Here is a 12336-nt window from a genome sequence, read left to right as displayed (position 1 = left end):
TTTGTGTAAGAATTCCCTCTAGTGGCAGAAATTAGACTGATCAAAGCAGCAACTGATGTGCATAGGCCACTGAAGAAAACACTAGATGAATGAGTTTAGATTTTGCTTAAGATACATCAGTATTAGAGTATGTGGCAATCTTCCCTTATAGCACTTCCCAATATACACAAAAAGTTTCTCTGTGTTCTAGCAGAAGAATACAGTGAGACTTTGAAGACTTGTAACTTAGGGAGATGTATTACAAAGACGTCGCCAGTAAAACAAATATTAGTTGATTTGTAGAATAAACTTTTTGTATCAAAAAGGAAATACAACATTTTATATGTGTCTATATGTAAGTATATTAAAGTATTGTTATCTTTTACTTGGTAAGGATAAAAATCTGACTTCTTGTTCACACTTTCCTGTTTTTTGTGCCTGTTACAGAACAATGACACTGAAGATGAGGAGAGGTTATGGAGAGATCTTATTATGGAAAGAGTGACAAAGTCTGCTGATGCTTGTCTTACTGCTATCAATATTATGACATCACCAAATATGCCTAAAGCTGTATATATTGAGGATGTAATAGAAAGAGTTATTCAATACACAAAATTTCATTTGCAGAATACTCTCTATCCTCAGTATGATCCTGTGTATAGAGTGGATCCTCATGGTGGTTAGTATGCTAATCTTTCCACATTAAAAAATATCAAAACATAATCTACTCCGTGATGATGCAAGTGACAAGACTTTTTGGAATAAGATTTTTGTATGCAACTGTTACACAGATAGTTCTTCTATATCACATACAGCATCCTAAATTAATGCTGTCTGTTGGTTTGAGGATGATGAAATGTAGAGTAAAAAAACAATGAATGGAATGTGTCCTCTGAATAACTTAGTTGTACAACTTGGTTTACTGCAATAATGTAATCGAAGTACTTAGACTGAAGTGTTAGAAGTTTGTCTGAAGTTCAGCTTCTGTGTATAGTTGTTATATGTAGGAATAAGTCATTTTGTAGTCATAATCTCTGTGTATATAATGATTTATTTTAGTTAAAACTACTTCACATTTAGCGTTTTGTTGTCACATGCATGCCTTTAGATGTGGATGTGCAACTTCAGGAACCTTTTTAAAAATCTTGGAACTGGTATTCTGAGTAGTTATGAAAAATTAAGATAATGTGAAATTCTTGCTTTCCAGCTGATGCCACTAGTTTTTCTTCTGTAAGATTTCTTTTTAAATGCAATTTAATGTATTATTGTAAATGTGTTTGCTTTTACAAAGCTGTAGTTACGCAGTTGTTTTGGGGACACTTTTTGAGGAAGATCATCTTTCTAATATTTGTTGTGAAACATGGAAAAAATTAATGAAGATATTTTTTACTTTCTAGGTGGTGTTTTAAGTTCAAAAGCAAAACGTGCCAAGTGTTCCACCCATAAACAAAGAGTTATAGTGATGCTGTATAACAAAGTTTGTGACATTGTCAGCAGCTTGTCAGAGTTACTGGAGATACAGCTTCTTACTGATACAACTATTCTTCAGGTAAGTTTTGTCAGAAGAATTTCTGTCTGGGAATGTTTGTTTTTCTCTTCCCAGAGAGAATGTGAACTCTGATTGTCTCAGTGACATGGTTTGAAATCAGTACAAACTTTTCAGTTATTAACATCAGAGTGACTAGTTTGTTGTGTAGTAGGTAATCTGCAGGAGAAGAGCATTTAATATTCAAATCTTTAATGGCTTTTCTTGTACGCTTAAGAGAAGTTTTAACCTGATTGTATTCAAATGCAGAATCATAGAATCATTTAGGTTGGAAAAGACCCTTAAGATCATCAGGGCCAACCATAAACCTAACATTGCCAAGTCCACCACTAAACCACGTCCCTAAGCAGCACATTTACCCATCTTTTAAATGCCTCCAGGGTTGGTGACTCCACCACTTCCCTGGGCAGCCTGTTTCCATGCTTGACAACCCTTTCCATGAAGAAATTTTTCCTAATGTCCAATCTAGACCTTCCCCAGTGCAACTTGAGGCCATTTCCTCTTGTCCTATTGCTTGTGACTTGGGAGAAAAGACCAACCCCCCACCTCACCACAACCTCCTTTCAGGTAGTTGTAGAGCACGATAAGGTCTCCCCTCAGCCTCCTCTTCTCCAGGCTAAGCAACCTCGGTTCCCTCAGCTGCTCCTCATAGGACTTGTTCTGTAACATCCTTCAATAACTTTATTTGCGAATAATGTGAAGTAATACATCTTGTTGAATACATTGCCTTTTGAATGAATAACCTGCTTGTGAAATTGCATAAATATCAGTTTTTTAGTCAAGTATACTTAGAATAATTTCTTTCCATTGATAGGTATCGTCTATGGGAATAACACCTTTCTTTGTAGAAAATGTCAGTGAACTACAGTTATGTGCCATCAAATTAGTTACTGCAGTAAGTACTTTTTAATTTGCAGTTTCATGTTCCTGTACTTCTGAGAGTTATTAGGGCATTTACGTAGGCTGTATTTTCTCTATGGTAGAGAACTGGAATTTAGAACTGGTTTTATTCTTACATGTTTTTACAGTTTGGTATCATAATCTTGGATCAGTATTAAAATCTGCCTGAGCTGCCCCTGTTTGCAGAGTACTCTATAGGAAGAAATATCCTACTTAAGCAAGGAGCTTCTTAATTTTGGTTATGTCCTTTAAAGTGTAAACACAAACCCCTTCCTCTTACCTTTTGTGTCTTAAGTAATCTTAGCAATGTGATTTTCCTTACTTCCTATGTTAAGATTTGAATTTATGCCATGGATTAAGGTATAGAGAACTAGTGGGCTACTCCTATGTAATAGAATAAATTCTTTTCATCAGAAGAGGTGGCTATGTGAAAAATTCATGGGACAGATAAAATATTAATTCAGGAAAAATGAGGCACATCTTAGATGTGCTTGTTCAAGTACAGAGGATTGTAAAGATGATATAGTCCAGTGTTCTGCCTAAAGAAAAGGAGAGGCAAACTCTGATATCCTATCTATAATCCTGACCCTGTAAATTGAAAGAGTATGTCAGGTCAGGCAAACATTAAAGCTTAGAATGGGAAGTAAAACTGTTTTCTCAGATGTGCTCTACAACCATACATGTTTTTACATAATTTATGTTGCCACGGAGTTTTGCTCTGCACTGGAGTCTGAAAGCTTAGTATTACACTGCTTGTCTTTCTTATACAGTGTATTCTACCATTGACAGAAATTTTTAAGACATAAGGTATTTTTAACATTTGTGTTATTTGAAGACTTTTAAAAATCTATATTTGAAAAAGTTTTCGTGTTTTGTAAAGAAGTGCTTGCTTTGAAGAAACAATGTAATGCGTTAAAAACAAGGTATGCGTTAATTATAATTTATTTAAGTGTCGTGCAAAGTGTATGTTTCTATATATAGTTTTTAACAATATGTTTAACAAGCAGTATTTGATGTAACAATGAATAATTTTCTAACAATCCTGTAACTATTAAATAGGTGTTTTCCAGGTATGAAAAACATAGACAGTTAATACTAGAAGAAATTTTCACTTCCCTTGCAAGACTACCAACTAGCAAGAGGAGTTTGAGAAACTTCAGGTAATTACTGATGTAGCTTATTAACTTGTAGACAGTAGCATTTACAGTTTTGTAGATGCAGGATTTTAGGCTTCAGTGTTAACTACTTTAAAAATCTGCAATTCCACAAGCTGTTCTTTAGTAGAGATTGATATTTCAAAACAATGAGAACAGAATTGCCTGACAAAAGTCTTGCAGTAATCACTGTTTCTTGTGCCATTATGTTTGTATCTGCTTACAAAAATATTTGAAATGCCTTATTATTTTGTCTCACTAAGGATGTAAATTAGTGTAATGTTAGTGTGCATTCAGAGGGTTTTTTGTTGGAAAATTCTTCGTTTGTGTTGGTATGGAGTTACATAACTTCTTCATTGCTAAAGCTTAATAGGAAAATTCTGGCTGAATTTCTTTGGTGACACACACAGAGCACTCTTTCCAGGAAGGAAATCAGTATAATATCCCTTCAGTTGTGTTTCGTTTAGGAGCTGCTCTGTTCACCTTAGCTGTCTTCAAGCGCTTCAGAATAATAGTATAGGTTCAGGTTCAATCGGAGAAAGAATCTGACCTTAACTGGATTTTGGTTAAAACTGAGGTTGGGATACTAAATGATTCTAAAACATTTGTTGTTCATGTTGCCAAGCTTGCATACATCTTACCCCCAGAGACAGACAAGTTATCCATTAAGTATTTTTTCTGATCCAGGGTGGATGAACAGGAAATATCCAGGAAAAGAAATGCACTAAAACTTTGAAGTTTAATTCAGCAACCTTAATATTAACATAAGTTCTTGTTCCTAGTATTTCCTATTGTTTTGGTTATAGACATCAGAGAGATATAGCAGATAGGAAGGTGGTAGGAATAGGAGCATAAATGGTAGGTATGCTCTTTGAACTAGTGTACAAGAAGGAAGTCACTGTCTCAAGACCGCAATGACTGCACTGCTTATCTGTAGAGTCTTAACTCTGGTCTGTTAAAGGGCATCCTCTAAGTATGGCTACAGTCATGAAGGGTACACAAAATTTGATATGAAAGGTTTTTCTCTCTTAAAGTAGTCAAAGATGGCTTCATAAAGATAGTATTTACAGTATGTTTTGTGCCCAGTTACTATTTTGATAATGTGTGGAGAATGATGTTGGGGATTATCAAATTTTCGTGTTGTTAAGGACAGTAATAGGTAGTGTGGGTGTTTGTATGGGTAATAAATATCATGCTATTTCTCAGATTATATCGTGGGAGAAACATAGAGTGTATTCATAGTAGTCTTACCAGCTTAAAGACACTAGCATGCTGAAGTTCATAGTCTGTTACACTACCTCAGATTACCATAGGTGTAACTCTTGTAGAAATCAGTCCAGGTCCTGGTCACTATTTTCTGTTGTTAAAAAGTCCTGCACATTTCACCCATGTTGAATAATATGTAAGTAATAAGTTATTAGGGCAACTAATATGTGTATATTTTTTGTGTTGTGTTGGAAATGGATATGGCATTATACATAATAAGTCTATTAGTAAATGCCTTATCATGTAGGTGTTTGATTTATTAAATATGCCAGTAGATTTTTTTTGTCTGCTGAACTTCACAGATACACTGATAGCCCATTTATGGGCTGTTTCAGTTCGTCTGTTCTGCCTGAGAATAACACTTACTGTTGTTGTTAGACTAAATCTTACACTGCGTAAAAGAGAAGGAAATGACTAGATAAATGTCTAAAACATAGATTTCTAGCTGTGATAATAATTTTAGAAAGATATTATGTAAGACCAAAAATTTTTGGTTTGTTTTGTCTTTTTTGTTTAGTTTTAGTGTTAATGCTGTCTTTTCTTATTAACAGGTTAAACAGCAGTGACACTGATGGAGAGCCTATGTACATTCAGATGGTAACAGCACTGGTTCTGCAGCTCATTCAGTGTGTGGTGCACTTACCATCAGCAGAAAAAGATTCTAATTCAGAGGAGGAATCAAACAAGAAAGTAAGATATTGTTAAAAAGGCATTTTTTTTTTGTGCAGGAATGACTTTGTGTGTTTGTAGGTATAATATTCTATTATGGTGTTCTAGTAATCAAACATTGTAATTTTATGTCTGCAATAATTATTTGATGCATGAGAAATGCTGATCTGGAAATCATATTTCTATGTATGCTAAAATAATAGACAAGTATATCTTATTATTTTTAGGTGGATCAAGATGTGCTTATTACTAACTCATATGAAACAGCCATGAGAACAGCACAAAACTTCCTTTCTATTTTCCTTAAGAAGTAAGTATTGTTGCATTCTTCAGCATATTGATGAAACTAATTCCAAATAAACTCTGTTATACCTGAAGACAAACATAACCACTTCACAATGCTAAATACTTACTCATAAATTTATTTGTAACAATAAACTTTATAGATCTTTAAGAGAGCTACCCATCTGGACAAATTTCTTTATGGAACAGAAATTCTACAGAGTTTTTTATATGTTTAAGAAGCTGTTTGATAGTTCATGTAAGGTCCTTTCATTATGGGTCTGTTACTCATCTGAAGCCTGAGAAGAGAAGGATGAGTAAATTTAAGTGGTGAAGCCATATTCATTGAGTCATCAGAATGCCAAAGATATAAAAAACCTAAAAATTGCTTTCATTTAGCTAAAGTTAGGGATGTCAATCGCTCAATAGGGGAAAAAAACCTGAATAACCAAAGGATTTCTAAGAATAAGTCCTGATGTTTTTATCATGTTAATTTCTACTCTTAAGCTGAAAGGCTATTTAATAGCCATCTAGCAATCTCTCAGCAGGTTTCTGGTATGATTAAAATTAGGGGTGCCACATATAAATGAAACACTATCAGGTATGTTATCTTTTGATTTTTTTTTTTGCATTCTGGTGTTAACCTTTGTAGAGCATAGTACTGAGATGTCTTATCACTGTAAATAAATCAGACCAAGCTTAAGGCAATAGGCACAACACCTCATAAATACCCCACTCCAGCTTAAGCTTTACAATTTTTCCTACATTTTACTTCCAAGTTAGTGCAGACTTTAACTCAAAGCAATAAATAAAAAAAAAACCTTAGGAACAAAATTCTACTATCATGGATTAGCTGGTTTCCTTGCAGTGCAACTTGGAGTCATAACTGTTTAAACTATTTCTCTGTTAAATGAATAAAACAAATTTTCTGCTTATATTTCAGGTGGGGTTTTTTTTTGACATTTGCTAAGACTTTTTTTCTGATTAAACACAGGATTACTTCTGTTTACATTGGAAGAAAAGCTTAAATGGCTCTTAAATTCACTTACAAAATAAATATTCTTTTAAACAGGTGTGGCAGTAAGCAAGGGGAAGAAGATTACAGGCCGCTGTTTGAGAACTTCATTCAAGATCTTCTTTCCACAGTCAATAAACCAGAATGGCCAGCTGCAGAGTTGCTACTTAGCTTATTAGGAAGGCTCTTGGTAAGGGATTCTTGGTTTTAACTACTAGATTAATTTATTTCTTACTACAATGAAGGCTTGTTTATTTCAGCTGAAACTACTACAGGAGTGCTTTCTGATTCTTGACATGTAGATTTTAAGGGTTTTCTTACATGTATCACTACTATGTAATGAATAGATAATTAAAATTGGGTTAGCGGATCATTGATGTGGAACTTGTTAAAGATCGTATGTATACAGTTTCTCATGGAAGTCCACTTCCACTATTCTGTGACATTCTCAACATGAAAAAATGCCATTGTATAGTATCTAATAAGTGTAGATACTCATTTGGAGTAAAGTCAGGCTAATAGCTGTAATTATTCATGTTAAGTATCTTCTCTGGACTATTCTCTTAGCACAGAACCTGAAAAAAATTAGATGGTTTCATTTTTTTACCAATAATAGCATTTACTTGGGATAGTTTACAGAATGTGAATATTTTTGTTGACATGTTTTTGGGGAGTTGTTCTACAGTAATACAATGTAATTAACACAGTAATTTGAGCTGTTTCTTGGAAAAATATTTTATGGTCCTGTTCCTGGTAAAATGCAGCTCTCTTTATACTTGTGTAAATAATGAGGAAGTTGCATTATAGTGCTTAAGATCTATGCTGTTGCAAAAGATATTTGCTGTACTAATTGCCCACTTTATTTTATGAAATATATATTTTAAAAGATTTTAACAGGCATATTTGTAGATAGAGAGACCCAGTAAAGGAAAAAATGTTAATGTAAAGTAAGTAGTGTATCTGTGATATAATAGTAAATTACATAATTTGGTGCAACATGGAAGTTGGGTGGAATTTTTAATAAGGTCAAGCAGTCTCTTGTGAGGAGAATCTCAGTGGCATAAATAAATAGTTGTTTTTAACAGTCTATTCTGTTTTTCTTAGGTTCACCAGTTCAGTAACAAATCTACAGAAATGGCATTAAGAGTTGCATCACTTGACTATCTTGGAACTGTAGCTGCAAGACTGAGGAAAGATGCAGTCACTAGCAAAATGGATCAAGGATCTATAGCCAGAATCCTCAAACAGGTGTGTGAGAGCTCCTGTGCCAACTGGATTGAGATTTATCCATTTAAATACTTGAAAATTTTAAAGATGTTTGAAAAAACTGGCATTGTGGACAATCTTTTCATTGTTCAGATTTCTGAATCAAATATACTCCATTTACAAGCATGACATTTGTTAGCTCATGTCTTCCCAGTTCCATCCCTGTAGTGATCATATGAAGTAGTTAATTACGGTGGTTAAGCCACTTTTCTTGTGACAGAGGAAATAATGGAGCAATGGTTGGACTTAATGATCTTAAAAGTCTTTTCCAACCTAGACAATTCTATGGTTCTATCCTAAGACAGGTTAAAAATATGTATGTATATGCATTTGCTATCGCAAAGTGGTAACTGAGCTTCTGGCACTCATATACAGGCTTTAGAGAGTTAAACTGTTAGGCATGTAAGGTTAGTTTTTATGTGACATACCTGGTATTGGTCATCTTTTGTTTGTTGTTTTTTTTTTTACTGGATTTGCATATATCTTTCATCAAAAAGTGTGTATTTGCATTTCTACTAAAGATACTCCCAATCTGCAAGGGTGGCAACAATTATGAAAGCAGTGTATGCATTTGGGCTCTATACAGTACATGGTATGATGGGAAAATCTCAGATCTTATGTATACTTTTAAAAATATGGACTTGAACATTTCTTATGGATGCTATACATTTCTTTCTGAACTACCGAGTGTTCTCAGCATGATCTAAAGTTGAGTAGTCATGTAATTTCCCTTTCAGTTACCTGAAAAGACTACGGATCTATTACATGTGATTGGTAATGACTGTTACAGATTTAAGCTGAAGGAAAAAATTCTGCACTTTACAGGCATTCAAATGAAGAGTCAAAATTCATCTACTCCTTTTTGAAGCTGATACTTCCCATAACTTTTGTCAATTAGAAAATTCTACAGCATATAGTGTCAAATCTTTACGTCCGTGGTTTAATGTAATTTATACTTCTGTGTGCTGTGGAGTTATAGTTCTCCTTGTTGGCAGTGGTTCTGACAATTCTACATCAGACTTCCTTTTCTCTTTCCTTATTTCCAGAAGTTGTAACTGTATTGAATGATAATCTAACAAGAGACTTACCTGAGCTGCGACCTGAATTTTTCTATTTGTTGTGGCGTTTTTACAGGATCAGACAGTAGCTAGGCATTGGCATTTGCAGAAAATAAAATTGCTGTGGGCAGATGAGTGCTAAAAGCATTTTTTCAGTTACTCAAGAAGCTTAACATCAGCTATGGTAGACAGTACCATCAGTGCATTGTGGAAGGTGTGTACTATACAATACTATCAGTCAGGGTAGACAATGTGTTGTTTATACATTATTTGTAACATAAGAACAAATAAATACATGTGTACATGACAGCTAAGCTTCACTTTGCTGTTCAAATAGCAAGCAGATAAGAAGATCCATTGATAAACATACTCAGCTGTTGTCATCAGAAGCTTAAATTATTATTTGCATTCAGAAATGAACTTTTACCTCTACAGATTTTTCTTTCCTGCTGAATTGAATACTTAGACTCTGTTGGATATTTCCTTCTACAGGAAGGAAATAGATATCCTTCGATCAGAGCAATATAATGATATTCCTCTGCTGTCATTACCAGGATATTCCCCAATGATTGATGAATAACTCTCTCTACTGTGGTTTGGACTCATGACCCATAGAATCAGATTTAGAGGAAAATCTATGCTCTTTTGACTTTTTTTTCGTAGATTTTTTTCACAGTAATCTGTCATAGGTAGTCAAGTTGATTTTAACACTTGTGCGTGCTTTTCCTTTAGCTTATCTCTTGATACACTGATGTTCTGGACTTGTAACTGTACCTTCCTCCACGCTCTGATATTTGCAAGCTATATTGTGTGCTATATTTGTGACAAGATTCTCAATTTCTGATGTTCATACAGAGGTTAAAATGGATATAAGTTACGAGTTTTATTGCTGAAGAAGAAAAATGTTTTGTAGCTGAAGAATTTTAATCCAGAAACTATTCTTCAAGTTTTATTATCAAAATTGAATATGATTTGTTGTGGGCTTCACAGTTTCTTTTTGTTTATTCTGGGTTTTTTACTTATATGTAAATAGACAGTTAAGCTTCATCAAGCAACCTTTTTATTCATTCAGTTATCCGTATATTTTAACATTGGTTGAAGGCCAGATGCCAAATGTATATATAAACCTCTGTCAGTATTACGTGCATTGTAAACATGTTTTGAACTCTTGAACTCATTCATTTGGAAAAAAAAAGTTCACTGATAAAGATTTATTCTCTGTAACCTGTGTAAGGGGAGCAGTACATTGTCTCATTGCCGTGTAGAAGATTGCTGTTTGATTTACATAGGCTAGAACTGTTTAAGAGATCAGGATATACATAGAATCATAGAATGGTTTGGGGTGGAAGGGACTTTTAAAGGTCATCTTGTCCAGCCCCCCTGCAATGAGCAGGGACATCTTCAACTCAATCAGGTTGCTCAGAGCCCCATCCAGCCCAGGATGCAATTGACCTTCTGGGCTGTGAGCACACACTGCCAGCTCATGTCCAGGTTTTCATCGACCAGTGCCCCCAAGTCTTTCTCCACAGCACTGCTCTCAATCCCTTCCTCCCCCAGCCTGTGTTGATACCAGGGATTGCCCCGACCCAGGTGCAGCACCTTGCACTTGGCCTTGTCCAACCTCATGAGGTTCACATGGACCCACTTCTCAAGCTTGTCCAGGTCCCTCTGGATGGCATCCCGTCCCTCAGGCGTGTCAACTGCACCATTCAGCTTGGTGTCATCTGCAAACTTGCTGAGGGTGCACTCGATCCCACTGACTATGTAACTGATGAAGATATGAAACAGCACTGGTCCCGGCACAGACCCCTAAGGGACGCCACTTGTCAGCGATCTGCCTCTGGACATTGAGCCATTGACCTCTACCCTCAGGATGCCACCATCCAGCTAATTCCTCACCCACCGAACAGTCCACCCAGCAAATCCGTCTCTCTCCAGTTTAGAGAGAAGGATGTTGTGGGGGACCATGTCAAAGGCCTTACAGAAGTCCAGAGAGATGACACCGGGTATAGCTCTTCCTTTGTCCACTGATGCAGTCACTCCATCATAGAAGACCACTAGGTTGATCAGGCAGGACTTACCCTTGGTGAAGCCATGCTGGCTGTCCTGAATCACCTCCCTGTCCTCCATGTGCCTTATATACATATAGGAAATATAAGTATTTCCTATTAAATTGCCTCTTGGAAAAAATACATTTTTTTTTTAGCATTCATACAGTTTAGATACTGTAACAAAAACACATAGATATTACAAAATACGTAGTCTCCAGCACTAGTTTTAAGATGAATATTTCATATGTAATGCTTTTTGTGCATGTTAAAGTGTTTCACAGGAAAATTAATATTACCTTGTTCTGTAGATAGGCTTATGCAGTAGGTGACATTTTTTATAAGATATGTGTTTGTTTTCAAGCTTTTTGACTGATAGCAACTTAGCTGAATCTCAGAGAGCATGATTCTTCAGTGCTGAAGCTTAGAGGTGTTTGGAAACAACCTCTGTAAATTCTTTCCTAGTTGAGCACACTTGCTGCGCTTTCTCTGTATGGATGCTTTATCCCTGAAACAGTTATATGAATATATATACCTTTACAAAGGGATAAATTGTTTTTATTTCTTTGATGTTTCCAATACCTGTTTCATATTCTTTTTATCTTACTTTTTTGCCTTTTATCTATCCCTTGTTCACCTGAGAAGTTACTTGGGTATTTTATTTATAGTCTTGTATTTAATATTGGTGAGACAGCTAACAGTGACTTTTATAGGTTAAACCTTGTGTCATTCTGCTATGTGTGATTTCAGCCCTTCTTTTTTCTTCCGTGACAGAGGATCTTCACACAAGATCGTAGAATGAAAATTAATCAAGTCTGTCAGTCTGTTTTAAAACCAGTCTTATTCTGCTCTTAATCTTTTTTAGACTTTAGAGCCACAGTCCAATATGTCAGTTTCTATGCAGTTTATAAGTGTTTAAAAAATTGTTATTGTTCTGCAGTGTATTTTATATGTGGTCATGCAGATTTTCAGATGATAGTTACTACTGTCTGTTTTATAACTGCCTTTCTACTTCTGACAGGTTTCAGGAGGAGAAGATGAAATTCAACAGCTGCAAAAGGCTTTGCTAGATTATCTGGATGAGAACACAGAAACTGATGCATCATTAGTGGTAAATTTCAGCTTTCTGGTGTGAAATGTATATAAAAATCAT

The 12336-nt window shown here is 35.2% G+C and overlaps 1 protein-coding gene across 5 annotated transcripts in view; it reads left to right on the top strand.

The window, feature by feature from the left end:
- The window catches only part of NIPBL (NIPBL cohesin loading factor), a 107636-nt gene that overhangs the window by 66471 nt on the left and 28829 nt on the right, over positions 1-12336 (top strand). For all 5 annotated transcript variants that reach the window (XM_086479909.1, XM_086479911.1, XM_086479908.1 and 2 more), the window contains 9 exons: positions 427-658; positions 1377-1528; positions 2340-2420; positions 3485-3585; positions 5397-5535; positions 5742-5824; positions 6869-7001; positions 7916-8059; positions 12205-12294. In XM_086479909.1, coding sequence (XP_086336035.1) covers positions 427-658; positions 1377-1528; positions 2340-2420; positions 3485-3585; positions 5397-5535; positions 5742-5824; positions 6869-7001; positions 7916-8059; positions 12205-12294 — 1155 coding nt within the window. The remainder of the gene's footprint in view (positions 1-426; positions 659-1376; positions 1529-2339; positions 2421-3484; positions 3586-5396; positions 5536-5741; positions 5825-6868; positions 7002-7915; positions 8060-12204; positions 12295-12336) is intronic.

This window comes from Leptosomus discolor, chromosome Z (genome assembly GCF_034619465.1).
Source record: "Leptosomus discolor isolate bLepDis1 chromosome Z, bLepDis1.hap2, whole genome shotgun sequence".
Lineage (NCBI taxonomy): Eukaryota > Metazoa > Chordata > Aves > Leptosomiformes > Leptosomidae > Leptosomus > Leptosomus discolor.
This window is presented reverse-complemented; position numbering and strand designations above follow the sequence as displayed.